General features: G+C 38.6%; 2 protein-coding genes across 2 annotated transcripts in view; one reads left to right on the top strand and one right to left on the bottom strand.

The window, feature by feature from the left end:
• Positions 1-12,031, bottom strand: part of LOC134219946 (E3 ubiquitin-protein ligase ariadne-1) — a 45,592-nt gene extending 33,561 nt beyond the window's left edge. Inside the window, exon 1 of the mRNA XM_062698850.1 lies at positions 11,296-12,031. Coding sequence (XP_062554834.1) covers positions 11,296-11,499 — 204 coding nt within the window. The 5' untranslated portion in view covers positions 11,500-12,031. The remainder of the gene's footprint in view (positions 1-11,295) is intronic.
• An 11,288-nt stretch (positions 12,032-23,319) lies between these two features.
• On the top strand, positions 23,320-25,329 carry LOC134222305 (uncharacterized). The gene has a single exon (XM_062701447.1). The coding sequence runs from the start codon at positions 23,320-23,322 to the stop codon at positions 25,327-25,329; it is 2,010 nt and encodes a 669-aa protein (XP_062557431.1).
• Positions 25,330-27,344: the final 2,015 nt, after the last annotated feature.

Here is a 27,344-nt window from a genome sequence, read left to right as displayed (position 1 = left end):
TCCCTTGCTATTAATCTACACTGTACCCCGCCCATATTGGGTTCTATGAGCCTCCCGTTTTTCATCATCACACAGACGTTCCTAAGCGATGTTGCTCATGTGGTCACTGTTATGGGCCGTGTTGATGAAAACAAGGATTTGTATAACAGCCCACCCCCATCATTATAAGCACTTGGAATTGTCAAACTACCATCACTAACATCAACATCACTCTTTTCTTCTTCTTTACCTTTACACAACTATATAAGTTTTTCTGCCACTACGAATCATTTCACTCAGTATAAGCAATGAAATCACGCATCATATTTACCTACTATCATTACGTTAATTTTAACATAGTCATCATGATCATTTAAAATTATTGCGGTCACTATCACGGTATCGTTCTTTCTTCACATTCACAACTCCATAATTCCGTTCAACCTTTCCAAATTCACGTCACTATTTATACTATGTTTACACCAGGGCCTTGTAACATGTTATTCGGCTATCTTGATGAACTTTCTTTTGTCGATAATTTGAATAACATGTTATTCAGGCCGTAGTGCAAATATAGTATTAATAAGTATATACCGTGATGTGCCCTAATTTCGCGTGCGCCCTAACTTCGCGCATTATAAAATCATTTATTTTTTTCAATTTTTAGGTACCAGTCAAAATTGAAAAATCTGGAGGATTACAAAATATCATTGTTGTTGAATGTTTTTCCCGAAAAAATTTGGTAAACAAACTTGGTTTAGTACACCAAATAAAATTATTTCAATTTGATCCTCCCATCGACCGCCATATTTGCTTGTGCTTAGCACAGCGACGAAGAACATGACCCAAGTAAACAAATGATTTTACTGTACAAAACTGGCTACTTTTTGGAAATATTTGAATACATTATGCTCTGTTGGATATGTTTATACGTTATTACTATTGAAAAGTGTAAAATTTTATGTATTTTGTGTTTATTTAGAATTTCGCTTTGTGAGCGAAATTAGGTATATGAGAGTAATTATGGTGCCTAATTTCGTTTATTGTTGTTGCGTAGTTTCATTTGCAACATTCTAATGAAACAAAAGCAATATAATACACAGGACAGTTTTACACTGAATAGAACCCGAAAAGTTCATTCCCATACGCTTTTTATCTAATTTTCAGGCGGATAACCACCGACATCGACTAATGTTGACTTGAAAAATCTTATAGATCAGTGCCTGCAATAGCTACCAAATCCGATGTGTAAAATGATGCTAAAATGTGCGATGTGTAAAATGATGCTAAACTTAAGATAAAACTACAGCAGCTTTTTCGATAATGTATATAATATTGAAGATGTCTTGAATAAAACACATATTTGAAGATGTCCTATGTAAGAGATAGCGGAATTTAAGACTTTCTTTCATGACTTCTCGAAAATTTAAACTTTTTTTATACACCAGCTAAACATTGCTCATACAATGCCTTTTTTCTTAAAATATGGTTTATATTTCAGAAGCAAACGATATTTTAGGAATTATGACTTGTGTCAACTGAAATGCATAAAGTAAAATCTAAGCAAAGCTCCAGGGTCGAAATATAGGCACATACCATTTCGACTAAAGAATGGGTCACTGGCGGCTGTCTGATACCGTTATCTGCATATTTTGAACAATAGATGCATGCCTCTATTGGTTAATTGATTATATTTCATCAAACCAATAACGATATTCAATTCCAAACATGAGCGACGTTAGGAACACTTTTGCGCGAAATTAGGAACTATCCTATTTTCTTGCGCGAAATAAGGAGCATACAACGGTCTCGGATTCATACTCCATTTTTTTTAAATAGCAGCAAAATTTGCAAGTAACATTTTTTTGAGAACCTAGAATCCTTCTACTACGTGATGCAGTAGCAAATGTTTCCAAATGGCCACTACATGTTTTTTAATGAACGTTTTAACTTTGTCAGATCTTAAGTGCGCGAAATTAGGGTACTTCACGGTAAGTCACTGCTCATGATTTTGTTGAACATATATTGCAGTCGTGTGTTTAATGATGAGTCGATTCACTTGATTAGACCCATGACTGCCAACACCATCTAACACCGCTACATCAATTGTTACATCAACTATATTTTGCACTTCTCAGTAACCATCCTAACCAACACTTTAGTATAATTTTCCACCTATATCCTAAATCAATTTTTAGGTTATTGTTTTGATATAATATACACACACACTCACAGAAACATATATACATTTTTTCACAAATGTGCGTGTATGTAAACAAAGTATGGTTATCATTTACAAAGTAAACAATTATGATATATACATTTGGGCAATGTTATAAAAATATGATAAAGTTATTTGCACTTACCATGTATGTATTCTTTTTATTTACTTACCACTTATTAGCTTTAATAAGTGTTTACCGTTCCAGATTCTTCCGATTCCTGACGATATTAGTAGGATCATGCTGCATTTGGTGTTGGTTCGGAATCTTGTTAATTTCGAAGCTCCATCATAATTTATTATAGTTGAGATCGTGTTAGATAGTGAGGAAAATAATGAAAAGAATGGATATTAGTAAATGTCATTTTATTATTTATGAGATTCTTTTAAATGGGATTCTCAGTTTAGTGTATATTTAATATCTGTCGGATTTAAGTAAGTAGCTTGTTTTTTTATTTCTAATTTCAGTTAGAGATTTATATAATAAGTGATTAATTTGGTTACAGCATAGCTGGGCCTTTCGACGATAATATCGATTTATAGAATAATTTTTCCTCAATGTGGTCCACGTTGTATTGTAACTGATCTAGCAGGAAATAAGGCGCACTCCATTTTATAACTTATTTTTAAATAAACGTTGACTACGATAAAATTATGAGAAGTCTCTTCTAAAGTAACTCTCTAGTGCAGGATGCTAGACTTGGATAAGCTAAATAGTATCTTCAAAACTATGTTGCATAGGACATTAAACTACGTAGCCAATGTTGAATACATTCAAATGAATTATAGATTATTGTGAAAGGAGGTGTCTGTATCGATTACCTATTTTGACATTATTCAGTTACAACACAATAGGAGGCTAAGCACAATTGACTGACTATTAAAAGGCTCTTTATTCAATAAATTCAGTCGAATCGTACCACACCTGCCTTAGCTTCTATCCGCGACATGTAGCACGCACCCTGTCGGTCATTGAGGAAACCGAATAGTAGTATACGAACTTACAATTCAATTCCCAAAATCTATACCACTTTCTTCATGTGTATTCAAATAGATTCCAACCCCCAGTTCGTAGACTCCTACCAGCACAGATTACAATTCCCCTAAAATATATCAATATTTGAGGAGAATTATAATCTAAAGCCCAGGGTTATAATCTAAAGCCCAGGGAATTTTGTAATGAATTTCCAGTGAAATTTTAGAAGGATTTTTTAAAAGATCATCCAAAGGAATTTACCACTGAAAAAGAAGGAATATCAGATGAAATTCATTAAGGAAAATCCGAAAGAATTCCGTCAGGTAATTCTAAAGGAGTACCTAGTTGAGACAATTCAAATTAATTTCTGAAGGAACTTTTGAACGATTTAGGAATCGTTGGAAAAGTTTCCTAAATTATTTTTAGATGAATTTCCTGGAGGAATTCTGGGAGGTTTTCAAAAAGAATTCCTAAAAACATTTCTGGGAGTGCGTGATTTCTCTTGTTTCGGACAGCAGAACAATCGCGCGATCGGCCGAAATACAGGCATACCTCTATTATATGGACTTTTTCGATGCAAAAAAGTCCATATAATCGAATTTTCCATATAATCGAAGCAAAAAAATCTCAAAATGGTTTTTAAACTATGAAAATAGTTTTAATACAATAAAAGAAAATATCAATTTATTGCCTTAAAGTGTAATCCGCACGTTTGGGCCCATTTTATGATGATTCAGAAAATTTTGATTTTTTATGAGATCGTAACCGTTTTTCAGTCGCTAGTTCTAAGATTATGTTAGCAATGAAGACTTTTTTAACCAGTTCATTGATTTGGTAGGCTCAGTCGTGTGTGACAATTTGCGGAGCCTGATGTTATGATTTAGGCCATATACGCCTATAAACAATCACACTTGTCTGACACTTTTAAACCGATCCGCTTGCAACAAGTTGCGGTTGATGGGGATTCTTACAATTATTTTAAATGCATGTAAATATGGATCCTCAGTCCCCTATCAGTGACATTTTTTACCAGTGTCAATTGCATTCACACCTTCAAAGTGGATATCAAGGTTTATATTTTTGACTATGTACCTGGGTGCCTTTGATATTGGCAGTCAATTTCTAATTGAACAACGGAATGAAGAGCTGGACACCGTAACCAGTGGCCTGTAGCATAATCGAAATTTTACTAATAATATTAGTAGAGTAGCTTGTAACTTGTAGTTTTCTGTTGCATAATAATTCTACAAGTATTAATTTACAAGTCTAATATTACAAGTAAAGCGCACTAATAATATTAGCAGAATTTACAAGTAACTGTTGCATAAAGAAAATACAAGTACAAATTATTAGCGTTGGCTTGTAGTTTCTTTTACAAGTATGAATGGTCCTGTAATTTAATTTACAAGTAGCTTTTATTTTAATATTTCAGCTGTGCAAAGTAAATATACATCGTTTTATTGTTTTTAGCTACTTAACAAAGAAAGAAACTTTTATTCAAAGCGGTTTACATTACCATACGGTGAAATACTATGCACTAAGAATAAATTTCTCATTCCAATACAAAACTGAGAATTATGATTTTTTTTTGGATAACTCTGATGGAGGAACCACAAATGCTGACATCAAGTATTCAAATGGTGCGGCATCAACTTCTCAAAAGTGGGTTGTTTTCGCTTAAAACCGTACTTTGGCCCAATAACACCAATTTGTGTAAAAGGACTCTTCTAACACGTAATTTACCAATCCACGTAAAAACATATTACCCAAAGCAGAGTTTAATAACTTTAGTTTACCTTAAGTTGACTTTATTTAACTCGAATGTGGGTTGTTGTATTTAACAATCTTGGGATTTGCCATGCATGTCCAATCATGGAAGGAAAAACTACTTAAATTTTAAATAAAATTGGAAGCGAATTTATCATCAGTAAGTATTTTGAACTTGAATTTTGAGATGATTTATCTGTTAAGAAATCGCCTGAATTCCATAATAATTTCAATTATTGGACTAAAGTCCATCAAAACACGTAAATTGAGATCCGCTTCAGGAACACGCGTCTAACTAGTCTAGCGAAATTAGATTTTTCATGGAAGATACGTTCGAGTAAAGTACAAATCGCCCAAATTAAAACCCATGTCAATCCCAAAATCCCCCTATAAAAACCACGTAGTGTGCAGTGTGCAATACTTTTTCTTTGTAAAAAATGCCAATACCACGAAACCGGATTTAACCACGGAATCAATAAATTAAAGAGAGAACTATAATAAATTCGTGTTCCATGTATACCTATCCCAGTATTCTATGCACAAACTTGCAAAAAAACTTAAACAAATCATTTATCGCCGCATTGACAGTGAACTGTCGGATGAATTTTGACAGGTAAATGAACCTGACAGACTTGTAATTTCAACCTCACTAATAATACAAGTACTAATATTATTAGTTGGCGAATCACTTTTATGCAACACAAATTACAAGTACTTGTAATTTTTCGACTAGTAACTTGTAACTTGTAGCTAATATTATTAGTCTGATTATGCTACAGGGCCCTGGACACCGTAACCAGTGGCCTGTAGCATAATCGAAATTTTACTAATAATATTAGTAGAGTAGCTTGTAACTTGTAGTTTTCTGTTGCATAATAATTCTACAAGTATTAATTTACAAGTCTAATATTACAAGTGAAGCGCACTAATAATATTAGCAGAATTTACAAGTAACTGTTGCATAAAGAAAATACAAGTACAAATTATTAGCGTTGGCTTGTAGTTTCTTTCACAAGTATGAATGGTCCTGTAATTTAATTTACAAGTAGCTTTTATTTTAATATTTCAGCTGTGCAAAGTAAATATACATCGTTTTATTGTTTTTAGCTACTTAACAAAGAAAGAAACTTTTATTCAAAGCGGTTTACATTACCATACGGTGAAATACTATGCACTAAGAATAAATTTCTCATTCCAATACAAAACTGAGAATTATGATTTTTTTTTGGTTAACTCTGATGGAGGAACCACAAATGCTGACATCATGTCCATGTCCAATCTTCTTCTTCTTCTTCTTCTTATTGGCATTACATCCCCACTCTGGGACAGAGTCGCAGCTTAGTATTCATTAAGCACTTCCACAGTAATTAACTGCGAGGTTTCTAAGCCAAGTTACCATTTTTGCATTCGTATATCATGAGGCTAACACGATGATACTTTTATGCCCAGGGAAGTCGAGACAATTTCCAATCCGAAAATTGCCTAGACCGGCACCGGGAATCGAACCCAGCCACCCTCAGCATGGTCTTGCTTTGTAGCCGCGCGTCTTACCGCACGGCTAAGGAGGGCCCCCATGCATGTCCAATCATGGAAGGAAAAACTACTTAAATTTTAAATAAAATTGGAAGCGAATTTATCATCAGTAAGTATTTTGAACTTAAATTTTGAGATGATTTATCTGTTAAGAAATCGCCTGAATTTCATAATAATTTCAATTATTGGACTAAAGTCCAGCAAAACACGTAAATTGAGATCCGCTTCAGGAACACGCGTCTAACTAGTCTAGCGAAATTAGATTTTTCATGGAAGATACGTCGAGTAAAATACAAATCGCCCAAATTAAAACCCATGTCAATCCCAAAATCCCCACAAAAAAACCACGTAAATATCACTCCAGTGTGCAATACTTTTTCTTTGTAAAAAATGCCAATACCACGAAACCGGATTTAACCACGGAATCAATAAATTAAAGAGAGAACTATAATAAATTCGTGTTCCGTGTATACCTACCCCAGTATTCTATGCACAAACTAGCAAAAAATATAAACAAATCATTTATCGCCGCATTGACAGTGAACTGTCGGATGAATTTTGACAGGTAAATGAACCTGACAGACTTGTAATTTCAACCTCACTAATAATACAAGTACTAATATTATTAGTTGGCGAATCACTTTTATGCAACACAAATTACAAGTACTTGTAATTTTTCGACTTGTAACTTGTAACTTGTAGCTAATATTATTAGTCTGATTATGCTACAGGGCCCAGAAGTCACGGTTATAATGATAGGAAAATCTAGCTGAGCATATTCTTGATTATATTGTTGCAATTGAATTCTTCCTATCAATGTAAATTCATCATTAAATTCAAATAATTCTTGCTGCCTGCACCATTGGTAATTTTCTTTAAACAGCAATTCATTTAAGAACTGCTAACTTCGTTCCCGATATTCAATTTCTCAGCCTGCCTTTAAGCATCAGTATAATCCGCAAGCTTTGTGATGAACGAACATAAATACCGGGATATTGGATAACTTTTTTTGAAAGTCTTCTTGTAGATTTTCGCGGCACTGACAGTGGGGGAAAATAGTAATCTCTCACCAGGCCTTTTTTCTTTCCCGCAAAATAATTTCTCGGCGAAAATATGCATGTGAGTTAGCATCTTCTGCTCGTGAATATAAGTGAGCATTACGATCGCTGGTAGCCGTCATTAAAAAAAATCTTTCAGTTTCCTGGACATACTGCTAAAAAAATCAGTCTAAGTGGTTCAGATTTACTGGATGGTAATGCTTCATCCGTTTTTCTACACTCAATTCCACGCACCAAAAGCAGAAAAAGGTTGGAAGTAAAGGTTTAACAGCTAAATACAGCAATCTCATCTCATCACTTGCTTCCCATACTGTCAGACTGACAAGCCGGTTCACGTTTTCTTTTATCAGAGATCACCTAAAATACGTGTTATCTTTCCCCACAGATTTGTAAGGACGTGGCCGTGGCTTTTGTTGATGAATGAAATACACAATTACAATGAAAGTTGCAATGTAAAAATGGTGAATCAATATTAGCAGCGGACCATATGATTTAGTATGCGCTTTCATATATAGCTTCGAAAACATGCCATACTGGCCCTAATTTGCCCCAGTGTACCTTAAAAAATATAGAATCAATGTAAAATATGACGTGGAATATTCAACAGCTTTTCAAACTCCCAAAACACGAAACAAATTTAGTTGAAAAAAAATGTCCATATAATCGAGGTAAAAAGTCCATATAATCGAAGTCCATATAATCGAGGGTCCATATAATCGAGGTATATCTGTATTGTGTTCTGCATTGCGCGATTGTTTTTGTTTTAAATCAAACTACACGCTATACACGGCAGAACGTTAACCAAAACGAACACTGCCACACTCCCTACCCCTTATACCCAACATCCCAGTGATTTCTCGTGGAAGTGCAGATGACTCGTCGGCTTCTATCGAAGCGAGTATCACGTCAACAATTTCCTACCCATTCCTGCATTCGGACACGGCCGGCGCTGGTATTGCTCAGAGGCGACTCGTCCATACGTTCTACCTGTTCATGGAACAGGTAACCATTTTTAAGTCAGAAGTAGGAAATTAATGTCCTGGCAATTAATTATTAGGGCAAATAATTTACTCAGTAAATTTTTTAAACAAAGTTTCACGTAATATTTCCAATGATTTTAACATCTAAACATCTAAAGAAACAAAATATTTCGTAGGCAGATAAAGTTAACGCCACATGCTTGGCGTATACAGTCAAATTGCAGCTAAATGTGTGTTTCCCCGACACACTACACCCCATCGCATAGAAAGTCGTACGATCCATAATGAAGAACCAACAGCAGCGCTGCCAGAGGTCAAATTTAAAGTTTTGCGCCATGACAAATGATTCGAAATAATTTCCTCCTTGATATGCTCACTCGTTCTCCGCGCGCAGAGAACCAGCGTGAGCGTTGCCAGCCTTCTCCGTTTCCTCACATCATCCTGCTTCGCATGCGAAGCAAGCACGTTTAGATGCAAGTTCTGCTTTGCGCGCAGCAGGAGTCAAACCTGTTCGACGCGCTGCGAGAACAATCAACGACGCGACGCACCTTCGGTTAGACTCGATCGTAGTGTCGAGCTGTGCTTTGCCGAAAGGCGCACCGCGCACGCTTTCGTTCATACTTCGATGATTGGAAGCAATTTGTTTTTCTTTTTTCTCCTGATGAATATGCAATGCATCAAGAACAATATTAAATTAATATTTGTGTTTTCAAAAGAGACATTAAATAATGCTTTTTCACGAATACTCAAAATCAATCAACATAGAGAAAAAGGTATAGTTTTCACTAAATTTGAAGAATAAAATAACGTCACAATCTGGGGTCGCATCAAACAATAATTGTATAATTATATACTATAATTATTATACTAATAATGGCAACAAAACATGTGAGAGTTTAAATATTAGCGGCGATGGGACCCGTGTACCCCGAATGGTGGAATGAGCCGATTTGAAAGATCTCTATTCTGAGCAATATCCAGTTATTATTGCCAAGTTAGATTTAAGACGATTTGCGAGAGTTTAAAATTTTAAGTGCATCTAAATTTAAAACATTTTTGTAACGAAAGAGATTAATAAGCTATTTATTGTTTTGTTAATCCTTTCTATTTAAATTGTTTTTTTTTCTAATATTTGATTAAGTTGTACAAGAAAAGGTTGTAATATTAGATTAAATGCACAACTTTCATTCGAAACCACTCAGCTTGATGAATCTTTTTGCCTTTCTCGTACAACTAAGTTGTACCGAAAGGCTATCATTTCACTACGAAAACGAACTTTTTATAGAAGCCTCTGAGACCCATAGTATTATATACCAATCGACTCAGCTCGACGAGCTGAGCACATGTCTGTCTGTCCGTGTGTATGTGTGTGTGTATGTGTGTGCGTATGTGTGTGCACAAAAGCTATGAAAAACATTAGCCAACTTTTCGTATAGTAATCCTTAACCGATTTTCTCGCAACAAGTTTTATTCAATAGGGGACAAAGCCTTGTTGATCACTATTGAATTTTATAACGATCGGTCATTGCGTTTAAAAGTTATGAAGAAAATGGTACATCGGGCCATATAAACCCCATATAAGGTTGGTGTCTTAACTAAATGCGAGAAAGGCACCACCAACGCTAGGTGGATTAATGTGGGTTTTGCCTTTTTTTTTATTAGCATGGTAGAACAGGTGTAACAAAAGTCCACGAGACGCCCCTGGTATTGCTTATTTTTGGGTCACCAGTTCTTACACATTGAAGATGATGTTAGTCCCAAACTTCATCTATTGGTTCTCTATGTAATTACAGCTGGCCTGTCAATAACGGAGTAGCAACCGTTCGAAGGAGTGGCTGAATGGCAAATTTTGCAAGAACTTCTTCGAAAATTTATCCAAAAAGTTATTGAATTGAAAAGTCAGATTTAAAATGAACAGATATTTAATGAAAATATTCAATTTGATGGGTCACATGCCCCTCGTTCACCAGGGAGGTTTCATGCTTTTTAAAGAAAGATTTTTAAAATTAAACTTCAAGGGACTTTTCCCTCTCTCATAATTTAAAGTCGAGTAAATAAATAAATAGGATTTCTTGTTTAAATTTAGAATCATTACTTTTTTCTATCTCCCTCAAACGGCGATGGGATTCACGAACGTCTCCTAGTCTTATAAAGCACTGAAAATGCAATTGAGGCAAGCCAACGCGATAGCGGGCCATCGTTCACGATAAGATTGGTCTCCTATAACTATAAAAAGTATTGCGCACAAAGGTCTATGGTACCAATATATCGTTGATACATCTGCTGAAGGATATTGTTTGCGATCGATCATGAATGACCCGAACAAATAACACTGGGAAGAGTTATTAAACAGCTTTAGTTAGATTACCACACCAGACAGAATAAAACCGTCGTCTTCGTCGTCACATGAAGAGCAAACATCACAATATTCAAATGACGTCACATAGGTATCTAAATACTCCGCAGTAAATATTGAATGCTGCAGGCTTTGTTTACTGTTCCACAATTCGTAAACTGAGATCAAAAACACATCGACATCGCCACGGTGCATGTGAGGGGGGTGTTGCCCATATTATTGTTTCATGAAGGTGAACATTGTTGAATTGTGCTTTCCCGAGTTCAATATCGAATTTGAACGCAAATTCGCGGAAAGGCTTACTTACGGGAATGACCCAGCGAAAGTGTCAACACACACCCATTGTTGTTTAGACAAGCCTTCGCACACTGCGAAATCATCCCATTATTGAGCAATATTTAAAGTATAGAAAATTCATGAATCACCTCGACTACGGTGTTGACGTCCTTGATGCAATCGACCATATGCTGGACGATTTCCTCCGTCGTCAGCACCTCGAACGGGTAGTCTTCCTCCTGCTGTCCCCGGTCCCGCGGGTTGTTGATATCCACGTCCATCGCAAAATCATCATCTCCGCTGGACACATTTCCGGAGTCGTGCCCATCGAAGCTCTCGTCGTCGGAATCCATCTTTAATTCACTCTTTTGTTGCCTTGGCCTTTGTGACACTCGCTCTCTGGTTTGTTTTGGGTTATTCCCCTAAGGATCCGTTTCACTTCCCACTGCTCAAGGGCAGGTATCAAGACGAAAATTCACCGTCGCAAGAAACTTATTTCACTATCCTTGTCATCCACGATCAGATTCACAATCGTTATAACTTGGAGCTAAACATTAGCAACACAGAAAAAACAACGTCAAAGACGAATCTCCGTCGTGCAGGAAAATTTGGCCTTCTTTTTCTTTCCCCTCCCGCAGTATTTCACTGACAGTTTTTCGCACTTCTTTTAAAACGGATTTTTCGCACTTTATCGCACTAGAATTTTGCCACTGACGGTTGTCAGGGATTTCGGGATATCTAAATAGTTACCTGCAAAACCATTTAGCCTGCAGAAAACGTTTCCAAAATAAAAATTAAATATTTTATAAGACGAGGAAACCTCTTCTCTCACAGTCTATTTTTTCCTAAAAAAATATTGCTTGCTATCAACCTCCACACAACTACTGATTGATTCTGTTGTAACAGTTTTCTATAACATGGTGGTGTGCGTATTTACAGCTCATTTGTGTGTGTGTTGGAAAACATCGAAAACTGACGGAAACGTCAACCAACTGACATTAACGCAGGGATGTGACTTTTTTACAAACGGAAAAAAAGTTTCACGCTTTTTTTATTCTATACACGGTTAGAAAAAAGGATCTAATTTTAGGTACTTTTTTCTCTTGCATCTCCCTCCCTCGTCCCTTTGTTGTCTTAAAATGAAGAGCAAAACTATATTCAACAAGGGCATTAAAGTGTGGGAACCCAACGTTGAGTATTCTCATGTTTACAAAAGTTGAGTAAAATTTACTTAACGTTTGGTTAGTTGCTATTTAAAATTAAGTATATTTTACTTGATATTAAGTGAATTTTACTTAATAACAAAAAAAATACTTAAATTTGGGTTCCCACACTGAGTTACCGATTTGAGTGAAAAGTACCTAATATTAGGTACTTTTTTCTAACCGTGTACTTATTTTTGGGTAAATAGACATCCACACGGTTAGAAAAAAGTATCTAATTTTAGGTAATTTTTTCTCTTGCATCTCCCTCTTCCCTTTGTTGTCATAAAATAAAGAGCAAAACTCCTCAACAAGGGCAGTAAAGTGTGAGAACCTAAAGTTCAGAGTCTATTATATATAGAGTTGCGCAAAGAGTGAAGCCAAATCTACCTATTGAACTGTCAAACCGTCTACCTATCGAGCAAAGTAAACAAATACTTGTTGGTGAGGCGGAAGTATTGTTATCGCCTAATGATTATTATGAACGCATGAATTGAAATGTATTAGATTTCATCTAGAAACAGCTTCAAAAAACGTCAATACATTCCCCAATAAAGTAGCAACAAGAAACTCACGTGTTTACACTCTGTGGGTGACTAGGTTATCGAATTAAAAAGCTTTAGAAGTGAACGCTCCCGCACACAAAAAAATAACGTTAATCGAATTAAAAAAACCGTTGGTTAAAACAAAAAGTTGCGTTGGTTCTTTTTCGTAGAGAGTCGCGCATTATCAAAATAAAAGTTTATTAACTTTCGATTCATAAACGGGCTGCCATATCTGAAATTAAAAGTTTGAACTTTTAAAAATAAATTGTAGAACTGTCAAACCGAAACTACGAAAAATGAAAGTACGCATACTTTTAAATTGAAAAATAGTAAGTTTCATTTACAAGTTTTTAATATTGTCAAACCATGATAGAAAGAAATTGAAAACTTTATGGATTCTTTAAATTGTTTGCCTTTATTTTACATTATATAATATTTTCACTTAAATAATAATGAATGTTCAGGAGTTTAGTTCTAGTTTTCCATTACTTACTCCGCAGATATGTTGATGAAATATACTGCAGGTAAGGCGGCCGGTGCAGAATAGTTTGGCGTTCGATTTCGCCATCCCAATCACAGAATGGAGCAAGATTTTCTGTCCGAGACGAAAAAGAAATTAGTCACTGCTACTCTAGAGGTGTGCGCCGCCGCGCCACGCCGCCGCCGCCGGCAGTTTTTGGCACGCCGCCGCCGCCGACATTTTGCATCGGCGCGCCGCCGTTTAAAATTTGCCACGCCGCTGATCTATAATTTTCCACGCCGATTGAAATTTTCAGTGGAAACTCCTAAGATTCATTGGATTTTCCGTATAATTTGCTGATGGATCTCTACAACATTACGTTGAAACATCAGAGAATTTTTCGTGAGGATACCAATTATTTCCATGAAAATTCCATACGATACCTTGTTAAAATTTCGAAGAGCTCTCCGTAAAAACTAAGGATGTGAAAATTGCGAAAAATGAAAAAATGAAAATCTAATTTAATTTGAATTTTTGAATAGAAAAGAGTTGTTCGGCAGAAAGTCACAAGACTGAAAGTTGTTAGGCCGAATAGTTTAACCGAAAAGATTAATTGGTAGAAGCCTACCCGAGCAAAGCTTAAGAGCAAATCGATAACTTGTTTTAATGTTGTGAAATCATCGATTATGTTTACTTAATTTGATATCTTTTTGGTCGTTTTGACGGTTAAAATAACAAAACGTTTAGCAGAATCAGCTTACCGTGACGTCAAATCAAAAACTATTCTACTGTCGATGAGAGGACATCGAAAACTATATTTGATATTGGTTTCCGATAGCAAAATAAGTACACAGTTTGATGTCATATTATTCAATGTAGCAACATGAGATCAAAATATACACACTTAAAATAAATCGCCGAATTCGGTAAAATTTTACCGAAATCTCAACAGCAGAACTGTTCGGTTAATAATTTTACTGATTTTCGGTGATTTTGACAGTTGAGCAATGGAAAAAATTACAAAAAATCTGTAAAAAAATTACCGAACAGTTCTGCTGTTGAGATTTCGGTAAAATTTACCGAATACTGTGAAATGAGTTAAGTGTGTATAATCAATCATGATGATTTATACATATTTGAAAACAAATCGCGAATCATTTTGTTGTCAAAATCAAAATATTCTATATGCTCTCATTATGTTTTCAGACTTTGATAGGATATGTAGCCTACAGATATATAGCCGAGAATTTTATTTGGTCGAACAGTTCCTTTGGCTAAAAAAATAGTGAACTTGTCCTTCGGCTGAAATAGTCGTTTGATAGAAAGGGCAATTTGGTCGAAATGGACATTCAGTCGAAAGTGTCGTTCGGCTGAATTGATCATTTAGGGTATTTTCACGACAATAACTGGAGATTTTTTTGAATTTCGCCTCAAAAAATTGATGAACTTCCCCAGAAATTCTTCAAGTTTTTCCAAAATATTCATTTGAAAATTATTTTCAGATTTTCCACTGGAACTACTTTCACGTTTCGAGAACTCTTTGTAATTACCAAGGGAAATTGTTTGGGATTTACATTAGAATCTCTACAGAGTTTTTACGGGAAATTGTTCCAAATTTCTACAGGAAAATATTCGGAATATTCACGGAAAGTTCCTATTGAGTCTTTGTTGAGTATTCTTTAAAATTCACACAGAAAATTTTGATTAGTGAAAGAGATGCTTTAACGTTGACTTCCCCAATCTAAATTAATCAAGCCGGTTAGTGTTTTTTCCTTTATTAGAGTGATTTGTTTTTTTCGCAGGAAGAAGTTCATCATTAAACGGCTAGTTTGGCATAGTCAACTTTAAAACATCGGAAAAATGCTCGGAGTTTTTGAAGATTGTTTCTGGTTTCTTCAGAAAATTCTTTCTACTTTCGATTAAAAATTCTTGGTCAGTTTCATTCCATTCCAATAAGACCGAAAGTGACAGACGGCCGAGCTGGTAATTTGGCCGAAAAAGCCATTTGCCCTAACAGGTCGTCTGGCCGAAACCATCGTTGCCCAAAAATGCCATTTAGCAGAAATAGTTTTTTGACAGAATGGGTCATTTGGCCAAAAATGTCTGATACCCGTTCTCGTTCTGATCAGAAATGGCCACTTGTTTGGCGAAATGGTCTTTTTGACAATTGACCATTGAACAAAATTTCGTGGCCTCTCTATTTTAAGGTCAATACTAGACTTTAGGCCAAAAGACATGTAGCCAGGTACCATTTAGCACAACGGAAACTGTTATCAGATCAAAACTGGTTTGACCGAAAATGTAGTTTGACCGAAAGCGATGTACAGCCAAAAGGAAAATTTGGACGGACTTGTAAAAAGTTGTTTACCCTAACAGGTCATTTAGCTCAAAATGCCGTTCGGGTGAAAAAGTCGTTTGACCGAATATACATCATTTGACCAAAAATGCCATTTGGTAAAAAATGGCATTTGGCAGAAAGAGTCATTTGGCCCTTAAATGTCATTTCTGCAACCTTCTTTGAAAAGTGTCGATCGGCTGAATTGGTCATTTCGCCAAAGAAGACGTTTATCCGAATTGGTTATTTGACAGAGAATGCTGGTCGGCCAGAAAGGTTGTTTTGCAGAAAGGACATTTTCTGGCCAAATTACCATTCCTACCAAACACTATTTTCGGTCAAATGATCTATTTGGTAAAAAGATTTTTTCGGCCAAATTACCAGTTCGGCTGAATGTCCATTTCGGCTGTATGTCGTTTTTGGTAAAAATACATTTTTGGTCGGACCATTTTTGACCTGATAACAGTTTCGGATAAACGTTCAATTCTGCTTAATGGGGTTTGATTAGATGGCTTTTGACTTAAATGTTAGTATAGACTTAAAAGTAGAGAGGTTACGAAATTTCGTTCAACAGTCTTTTCAACGTAAATGTCATTAGGCCAAACGGATGGATATTATGGACTAAATTACCCATTCAGTTATTGACATTTGGCCGTAAGACCTGTTGGCCTAAACGATATTTTCGGACAAGTGACCTATTCTGTCAAACGGCTGGTTCGATAACTGCAAAACTGATGTAACTTTTGAAATGCAGTTAAAAGCATTGCAGTTGAATGACTTGCAGTTATCGAACTGTACAAAGAATTTCCCGTAGAATTCCAAGAATTTCGAACAATTTTTCGTTGAATCGTTTTGAACAATCCTTCGCGGAATTTTAAAGAAGTTTCCGTTAAACTTACGGAGAATGCATTAAGGATCTGGCTTTCTCAGTCTACGGACCAGATCGTTAATGCAACAATTTTCAGTCGTTAATTATTAACACTTACGGAGAATTTCTCCTGAACCTTCCAGAGAATTTTTCTCGAAAACTCCTTAAAGTCTCCCGCGAAAATTCTTAAAAATTGACTGTTTTATCGTAGGCTATGCGAAACAAGCCGTCTTTAGTATGTCTAAGACGAATTAAGTACTCTCCATTTAATTCCACCAGATAATTTTCGTTATCTTTGCAGATACGTATTATACGTATCTGCAAAGATAACGAAAATTAACTGGTGGAATTAAATGGAGAGTACTTAATTCGTCTTAGACGGTTGAATACATTCCACTAAAAGAGCTTTCTATATTTTTCCGTCTTTAGTATTCTAGATTGAGAAAGCCAACGGTAAAACACCCATTCAACCAGCCGCACTCTACTACAATTATCAATAATGTTCTGTACAAATTTGGAATAATACTCAATAGAAACTCAACAAGACCTTTTCATAAATTTCCGAAGTTTTTCCTGTAGAAGTTAAGAACATTTTTTTTGTAAAAATTCTGAAGTTTCTCATGTAAATTTTGACAAATTTTCTGCTGAAATTCCAAACAATTGTATTTGGGAATTCAAAAGAGCTTCTCTAGGTAATTCCAAAGATTTCTCGAAACTTCAAACAATCCGAAAATATTTTCCAAATTTTGGTTTTCCTCCAGATTTTTCTGCAAAAGTTCATTAGATTTTTCATACGAAAATAAAAAAAATCTTCTTTTAATGTCTTGAAAATATGCCGAAAAATTGCAAAAAAAAATCTTAGAAAAACGTAATGAAAAAAATCGCCACGCCGATTCACGCCGCCGCCGCCGCCGGGTAAAATGCCTTTCGGCGTGACGCCGAAAACGCCGCCGCCGCCGGCCAAAATTCTGACAAACGCCGCCGCCGACGAATATCGGACCGGCGCACACCTCTATGCTACTCTTGTATGGCATCTCTAGATATAATCTTTGAACAGTTCAAAATAAATGACGACTTACCTTATAATTGCGTTTCCCGCCGATGTTTTGGAACTATTGTTAGCACTGATGAATGTTATTATTTTTGTTTTGACATCTGATCTGAGCAAAGATTTTTGTTGAATCTCTTCGATCGATTCGACAGTTCTAAAGTTTTGAAGCTGAAAGGAAGAACTTTTAATTTCATATTCAGAACAGACGTGAAATACTTTCAAACCAAGCACAACACTTTCATGGAAAGTTTTTCAACTTTTATTTCCAAGAATATGTACAACTTTTCAGTAGTAAAGTGCATAACATTCAATTATGCCAATTTTCGTTTTTTCTGTGCGTGAAGTCACTTGAAGGGTTGAACAAAAGTGAAAGTTGGCAACAGAATAACAAGAGCATCATTCAGAAAAAGTGTAAGAAGATCCTCTTTGCGTAACTCTATATAATAGACTCTGCTCAACAAGGGCAGTAAAGTGTGAGAACCTAAAGTTCAGAGTCTATTATATATAGAGTTGCGCAAAGAGTGAAGCCAAATCTACCTATTGAACTGTCAAACCGTCTACCTGTGCGGGAGACGGCCCACTGTGCGCACTACCACCACGCTGATTGAAAGCGAAGACTACCTTCGATACACTCATTTATCTGGATTGAGGACCGAGGATAGGCGATAAACATTGAAGCAAAACAAACCACACAAAAACGTTATTAAAAAGTAAAAACGTGGTTTAATATCTATTCTCTTAAACTAAACATAAATTATTGGTTGGAAAATCTATTTTCTACTTATTGATTATTGGATTTGTAAGTACACTTGAAATTAAATTTAAAATGAAATAAAATAATTATTAATCATGCAATACACAGACAAAATAAAATCAACTAAAAGGTTGTGGACAGTGACAGGCAGTTAAAAAGATTAAAGGAAGGACTAATAACGTAAGTCTTATTAAAACAGAAAGTTAAAATGTATACTAACTTAATAATAAATCCACAGCTTATAGCATACTCCAAATTTAAAAGCGAGTTTGCTAACAAGTGTCCGAAAAGTTCCTGCTGTCTCATCCTCCACAACAAACTATAAGGTTATTACCTGCAAGGGAGAGTGCTTTCCGTTGATCGCAATGTCAACATCAAAGACGACGGGGGAAAGAAGGCATGGAGTTGTCAGACAATTAACTGACGAAGAAAGTTCAGTGCTCGCTCGTTGCCCCCTTTGCGATCGCCCGGATGTTGCCGACAAATGGATGGTGCAGTGCGATCTGTGTGAGAGGTGGTTTCACTTCTCGTGTGCGCGGGTTGATGAAGGCATTAAGGACCAGAGCTTTGCGTGTGTTACGTGTGCACTCCAACACGTCAGGGAATCCACTAGGTCGGTCGCATCCAGTAGCAGTTCAGCCCGAAGAAGACTTGAACTTCAGCGTCTGGAGGAGGAAAAGGCACTGCAGGAGAAGCTCCTTACAGAGCAAGCGGAAGAAGAAGCTGCATTCCAGAACAAGGCGTTCGAAGAAGCGAAGGAAAGAAGGAAGAGGATAATGCGAGAGAAATTGGAAATCGCGAAACGTTACATCAACAAGAAATACGAAGTGCTACAGGAGGAAGAACGATCAAACGACGCTAAGAGCCGGAAGAGTCATTCCAACACTCATAGCAAGAACAGCAACGTGGAGAAGTGGGTCGAGAACCAGCAGAATTTGGTCATGGAAACTGGATCCGGGATGAATCAGCTCCCCATCGGTTCCACACCGATCTCTGAAGCGAATCCCACAGCATCGTTCGCTGGCAACTTGAGTGGCGGTATACTTCCAACATCTACTATGCGATCTGAGATCCCTAATCAATCTAGAGCAGCTATCGGCCCATATGATCGTGAGAATAACGCATCGTTGGGAATATTGGTGCCGAATTTCACACAAACCTCTACATCGTTTGTTTCTATTCATCCTGCTTCGCTATCAACTACTTCTGGCACCCCGGTGCGCCAGCAGCAGATTGCTCAAACTAGCAACATTTGCACGGCAAACGACGTCTCCCCTCAGATGGCCTCCCAACAAGTTCAACCGCCGGTGAACATGAATATTTCTCCACAGGACATCGGCCATAGGTCTAAAGCAGCTCTAGAGCGAGAGGTACAGGAATTACAGCAGCAGTTATCTAACATGAAGCGTGTATCCAGCCAGTTCGATCGAAACCTAGCTTTAGGAAGAAACAGACCGTCGATAGAAGCAAATACTAGTTTAAGTAATACAACACGTGCAGGTATGTCAAACTTGCATGTCCCGTTACTAGAATTAGGTAGACAAGCTCAAATCTCGCATAGTTGTCCTATAAGGACTCAAGCTAGGGTCAGTTTCGCTGAGCAGAATATTCCTCAGAATACTGTATCGAGTTCCAGTTCAATGTTACACAGGAACCCGTCAAATTATTTGCCATATAGTCAACCAGAAGTTTCTAACTACTCTTTAAGTAACGTGCCTGTAGTTTCCGCCAGCAATTCGTGTCACCAGTTTAGACTAAGCGTTCCGAATTCTTTCGTCGCGAGTGGAAGAAGTGATGCAAACTCGTTCATCGCAAGTGCTCCTCATATCCAGCAATCTGCTTTCCCGACCAGTGTATCATCCTACCCATTCGTCGCGAGTGTACCGAGTGTTCCAAATCCTGTAGTCACACCGTCAGTTTCCCAAGTGTACAATCCAATCGTCTCGCTGTGCGGACCGAGTTCACAACAAATCGCCGCAAGGCACGTCGTACCCAAGGAGCTACCTGGATTCTTCGGCGATCCCACAGATTGGCCGTTGTTCGTAAGCAGTTATTACAACTCAACTCGTATGTGTGGGTATACAGACGACGAGAATCTTATGAGACTTCAGCGCTGCTTGAAGGGAAATGCGAAGGAGGCAGTTCGTGGACATCTATACCATCCGTCTTCTGTGCCACAGATCATGAACACCTTGGAGACACTGTACGGACGCCCGGAACTAATAGTGAAGTGCCTAATGAGCAAAGTCTACTCAACGCCGGCGCCAAAAGCGGACAAATTGGAGAGCCTCATCAGCTTCGGACTAGTTGTGCAGAACCTTTGTAGCCAGCTGCAGAGTATGGGAATGATTACTCACCTATCAAACCCGTCTTTGCTGCAAGAACTGGTGGACAAGCTTCCCGCCAATATTAAACTAGACTGGGCAATATACCAACGACAGATTCCTGTGGTGGATTTGCGAGCGTTCGGCGCTTATATGAATTCGATAGTATCTGCAGCCAGCAATGTTACACTCTATACAGAGCCAGTGAAACGATTGGAGAAGTTTAAGGGAAAAGAAAAAGGGTTCGTTAACGCGCATTCTACAGAAGTAGATCTAAAACTGATAGTGCAGTGAAGAAGGATGAATTCAACGTTATTGCAGCATACCAGCCGAAGCCGTGTTTAATGTGCAAGAAGGATGGACACAAGTTGAGAGATTGCAACAGTTTCAAGCAATTGTCACTGGAGAAACGTTGGAAGACCACTCAGCAACTGAGCTTGTGTCGTCGGTGCTTAATTCCTCACGGTAAATGGCCATGCAAAGCCACGGTCTGTGGCATTGGCAACTGCGACGCACGTCATCACAAACTTCTACATCCCGGAGATCCTCAACAATCGACTGCTGCAGTCACAGCGTCAACGAAAAGTCGGGCTACTCCAACAGCGACATTGAACGTTCATCGTCAGCTTCCGTGTCCAGTGCTCTTTCGGATTCTTCCGGTAACACTGTATGGGAATAGTGCGTCGATCAACACGTTGGCATTTCTCGACGATGGGTCATCACACACGTTGATTGAAAAGGATTTGGCAGATGAACTTGGCGTTGAAGGCAAAGTGGAACCCTTGTGCATGCAGTGGACCAGCAATATCAAACGGATCGAAAGCAATTCTCAAAATATCCAGCTTCAAATATCAGGTGTTGGCAGCGATCGCAGGCAAACATTGGATTACGTGCGAACCGTTGAAAGTTTAGATCTTCCTCCACAGTCTTTGCAGTACGAAGTGATGGCAGACAAATTCAACTACCTCAAAGGCCTCCCAGTGCACAGCTATTCTACTGCTACACCTCGTATCTTGATTGGTGTCGACAATGCCAAACTTTTGCTGACGTTAAAAACGGGAAATGAAGTACAGCGAACCAATTGCCACGAAAACGAGGCTAGGTTGGACCATATACGGTAAAGCTGAGGGTCTGGCAGTAGCGTCCGAACATCTTCTCCACCACATTTGCGCATGTACGACTGATCAACAGCTGCACAATTCAGTAAACGATTTCTTCTCCATCGAAAACGTGGGTGTCGCTCTAGTTCCACAAGTAGAGGCCGAGGAAGATCGGAGATCACGTGAAATCCTGGAGAAAACTACCATCCGCACAGCATCCGGAAGATTTCAGACAGGTTTATTGTGGAAGTTTGACTGTGTTGAGTTTCCTGATAACCGATACGTAGCAGAGAAGCGATTGGCGTGCCTAGAGAGAAGTTTGGCCAAGAAACCCAACTTATACGCAAATGTCAGACAACAGATCCTCGATTATCAGACAAAGGCTATGCGCACAAGCTTACCGACGAAGAATCAAGCAGTAGTGCACCAAAAAGGTCTGGTATTTGCCATTAGGGGTGGTGCAGAATCCTAACAAGCCTGGTAAGGTACGTGTCGTGTGGGACGCTGCGGCAAAAACGGGCGGTGTTTCGTTGAACTCCATGCTGATGAAGGGCCCGGACCTTCTCACTTCGTTATCATCCGTGTTGTTCCGATTTCGTCAACGAGAAGTTGCCATCACGGGTGACTTGAAAGAAATGTTCCACCAGATCATAATTCGACCGGAGGATCGCCAAGCGCAGCGCTTTCTGTGGCGCGACAATTCAGAGGATCCGGTGGAGGAGTACGTGATGGACGTAGCGACGTTTGGGTCAACATGTTCACCATGCTCTGCCCAATATGTTAAGAACAAGAACGCACAGGAATGGAAACATGTGTACCCGGAAGCTTCAGCAGCCATAGTGGAGAACACCTATGTAGATGACTACGCAAACAGCTCCGATACAGTGGATGAAGCTGCTTGCCTTGCCGTAGAGGTGAAAGAAATCCACGCAAGTGCAGGCTTTGAAATCAGAAATTGGCTTTCCAATTCCAAACAAGTTCTCCAAAGGATTGGGGAACAAAGTACGGAATCATCGAAAAGTTTCATTGCGGAGAAGTCTACTGACTCAGAGCGAGTCCTGGGTATGACATGGCAGCCAGAAAGTGACGAACTTACCTTCGCTCTTAAGTTTCGGCCTGACGTGCAACATCTCCTATCGGAAAATGTCATCCCTACGAAGCGCCAGGTTCTAAGAGTCGTAATGAGTGTCTTCGACCCACTTGGGCTTGTTGCATCGTTCGTTGTAGAAGGAAAATGCTTGATTCAAGATATCTGGAGAGCGCAAGTGGATTGGGACGATCAAATTCCAGAAAATCTAGACACTCGATGGCGAAGCTGGTTGAAGGTGCTCAATAATCTCAACCAGGTAAAGATTCCTCGCTGCTACTTTGCTGGATACGAACCTCGTAGCCTGCATAGCTTGAACTCCACGTATTCGTTGACGCAAGTGAAGAAGCATATGCTTGTGCTGCTTATTTCCGGATTGTAGACCGCGGACAAGTACGCTGCACACTTGCGTCGGCCAAAACCAAAGTAGCTCCTCTACATCCAATAATGTCAATTCCGCGACTGGAACTACAAGCTGCAGTTATCGGAGTTCGCCTGATGAAGTCGGTACAGGACAATCACACGCTACCGATTAGCCGTCGTTTGTTCTGGGGAGATTCCAAAACGGTGCAGTCCTGGATTCGTTCAGACCAGCGGAAGTATCGGCAGTTTGTGGCATACAGGATCAGTGAAATTTTGAGCGAAACAAGTGTAGATGAATGGAGATGGGTCCCAACACGACTAAATGTAGCAGATGACGCCACGAAATGGGGAAAAGGGCCTAACTTTCAAACAGGCGGTCGTTGGTTCACCGGACCGTCGTTCCTTTACGAGGATGAGTCATCTTGGCCAAATGAGTACTCGCCACCAGATACTCCTGAAGAAATGCGCTCGGTACAGGCCCATCACCGAGCAATTCCGGAAACCCTAATAGCTTATCAACGTTTCTCTAAATTTCAACGATTACTACGAACAATGGGTTACGTACTTCGCTTCATCGCTCGCTGTCAAAGAAAGTCTAAATTCGAAGATCCTTGTATTGGGTTTTTGACGAAGCAAGAGTTGCAAGCAGCAGAAGTTGTATTGTGGAAACTAGTGCAGACCGAAGAGTATCCCGAAGAATTGCTAACGATCCGCAAGAATATGAAGCAGCATCCAGAACATGCGAAGCATTTGGCTCATAGTAGTCCACTACGGAAGCTGTCAGTTTTCCTCGACGACCACGGTGTGCTACGGATTGATGGAAGAATTGGTTCTGCTGAATTCGTACCATACGCACCGAAGTATCCCGTAGTTCTCCCGAAAAAACATCGTTTTACAGAGTTACTTGTCGAGTACTTTCACCAACAGTACGCACACGGATATAGGGAAACTGTAACAAACGAGCTTCGACAGGTCTTCTATATTCCCAGTTTAAGAACTCTTGTCCGAAAGGTGGCCAGAGAATGTGTTTGGTGCGCAGTGTACCGTGCTGTTCCCAAAATACCACGAATGGCACCCCTTCCAGCTCCTCGAGTTACACCATACGTTCGACCATTCAGCTTCATCGGTATCGACTATTGCGGTCCCTTCTTAATTCGCATCGGAAGAAGCAGTGTGAAGCGATGGATTGTACTCATCACTTGCTTGACTATACGAGCTGTACATCTAGAGATAGCTTACACTTTATCCACTGAGTCGTGCAAGATGGCTCTCCGGCGGTTTATAGCCAGAAGGGGTGCCCCGCAGGAGATATACAGCGATCAAGGCACGAATTTCGTCGGTGCAAGTCGGGAGTTACGTGCAGAAATTACGGCTGTAAATCGTGAGTTAGCTGGAACATTCACGAACCGTGATACCCAATGGCGGTTCAACCCTCCTGCGGCTCCACATATGGGTGGGGCATGGGAACGCCTGGTACGCACGGTGAAGTCTACGTTGGAAACAATTTCTGTCAGCAGAACACCGAATGAAGAAACCTTCAAGACACTCCTGACCGAAGTTGAGGGAATCATCAATTCCAGGCCCTTGACCTTCGTACCATTAGAGATGGAAGACGATGAAGCGCTAACGCCCAACCACTTCCTTATGTTGAGCTCTAGTGGTGTGGTTCAGCCAATGCAGATGCCCATGAATGACAGCGGACGTAAGCTCAGGGCTAACTGGGATCACATACGGAGTCAACTGGACGAGTTTTGGACGAAGTGGATCAAAAGTTACCTGCCAATGATATGCCGTCGTACGAAATGGTTCGACGACGTCAAACCGGTAAAAGTTGGAGACTTGGTTGTCGTTGTCGATGAAGGTGTGCGAAACAGCTGGACTCGTGGAAAAGTAGTGAAGGTGGTTCCTGGCAAGGATGGTCGGGTACGTAAGGTAGAGGTGCAAACTACAAAAGGAGTGTTCCAGCGATCGGTTGCCAAGGTGGCAGTGCTTGATGTAGCTGTGGATAGTATAGCTGAGGCAAACCAGCAGCAATACGGGAAGGGGAATGTGCGGGAGACGGCCCACTGTGCGCACTACCACCACGCTGATTGAAAGCGAAGACTACCTTCGATACACTCATTTATCTGGATTGAGGACCGAGGATAGGCGATAAACATTGAAGCAAAACAAACCACACAAAAACGTTATTAAAAAGTAAAAACGTGGTTTAATATCTATTCTCTTAAACTAAACATAAATTATTGGTTGGAAAATCTATTTTCCACTTATTGATGATTGGATTTGTAAGTACACTTGAAATTAAACTTGAAATGAAATAAAATAATTAACAATCATGCAATACATAGACAGATTATAATCAACTAAAAGGTTTTGGAGAGTGACAGGCAGTTAAAAAGATTAAAGGAAGGACTAATAACGTAAGTCTTATTAAAACAGAGAGTTAAAATGTATACTAACTTAATAATAAATCCACAGCTTATAGCATACTCCAAATTTAAAAGCGAGTTTGCTAACAAGTGTCCGAAAAGTTCCTGCTGTTTTATCCTCCACAACAGCAAAGTAATCAAATGCTTGTTGGTGAAGGCTAGTATCGACTTAAAAAGTAGAGGGGTTACGGAATTTTGTTCAATATTACCAAGAGGAATTTTGACAACTGATCTGCATGGAGAAAATTGTCACTTTTACTTACGGAATAATCGAGCAGAATATTTTTCCGAAAGTAAAGTGACAGCTCCCATTACTTTGCGTGGGAACCTTACAAATGCCAATTTTGTTTTTTGTTCTTTTCATGTGGATACTGTTGTAAGAATTTTGTTTCGATTCTTTACTTTTCCGATTCATTGAACGGAATTTAACATGTGATTGAGATAGAAAAAGAAATTTCTTTTGAACACGATACCAACCTTGAGGCGGAAGTATTGTTATCGCCTAATGATTATTATGGCGAATTAAAACGCATGAATTGAAATGTATTAGATTTGATCTAGAAACAGCTTCAAAAAACATCAATATATTCCCCAATAAAGTAGCAACAAGAAACTCACGTGTTTGCACTCTGTGGGTGACTAGGTTATCGAATTAAAAAGCTTTAGAAGTGAACGCTCCCGTGAAGTCACTTGAAGGGTTGAACAAAAGTGAAAGTTGGCAACAGAATATCAAGAGCATCATTCAGAATAAGTGTAAGAAGATCCTCTTTGCGTAACTCTATATAATGGACTCTGCTTAAGTTAAGTAATCTCATGTATGGTACACGGATAAAATGAAAAAAAGCTAATTAGTTTATTATTATTTCCTTGTCAATTTCCTTTTTCAAAATTTAATTGTTACGAGGATTATTAATAAATTTAGCTTCGCTTGCTTTTTAAGCATTGTAATGATTTTCTGAAAAATAAATGTTTAAATGCTTAACAAGCTCGCATTATTACTCTTCAGCCTTGAGAAAAACATTCATTACACTTTTGTCATTCAGCAAGGTATGTCGAATCGCAGAAAATTTCATTTTTTTCAGGTTGTTCCTGCTTATTGGACGAATCACTTACGCCATCTTGCCCGGCTTAAGTCCGGCTTCGTGAAGTTTAAGTGTTTATTCGAGCTGGCAGACATTTTGTTAAATAAATAGTTCTGAAAAAAGATTCATCGAAAAAAATGTTGGTGAGTGAAAATAATGGGGAAATTTCGCTTCGACCGGATACTCCACACTTGAGGATTGCGGAAAATAACAATGACGCATCCAGAAACGCTGATTTTGCAGACAGCCTGAGCGAATTGTGGTTCGGAAATCGACGAAAGAATCTTCTCCGGACATTTCCCCACGAACGAAAGGATCAGCCATATTCTCACCATCAATGATCATCTTGATTGAGATTCCGGTTGTTCACCTCGAAAAGAATGTGTTAGCTGCTGGTGCGTCGCAAAATAAACCGTAAGTGTTCCAATATCCCGCTGCAAGAAGAAATTCATAACTATCCATTTTTTGCAGATCTTTGTGGCAGATTCTGTTTGAAACGTTCTGAGCCTAGAAGCAGATTCAACTTCGCCAACCGAAGAGGAATACAGAAAAAACTAACGAAATGGAGGCTGTGGAATGCGATTGTGGTTCTCGATAT

The sequence above is a fragment of the Armigeres subalbatus genome, chromosome 3 (genome assembly GCF_024139115.2).
Source record: "Armigeres subalbatus isolate Guangzhou_Male chromosome 3, GZ_Asu_2, whole genome shotgun sequence".
In the NCBI taxonomy this organism is placed as follows: Eukaryota; Metazoa; Arthropoda; class Insecta; order Diptera; family Culicidae; genus Armigeres; species Armigeres subalbatus.
Note: the sequence above shows the minus strand (reverse complement) of the source record. Positions and strands in the feature narration are given on the sequence as shown.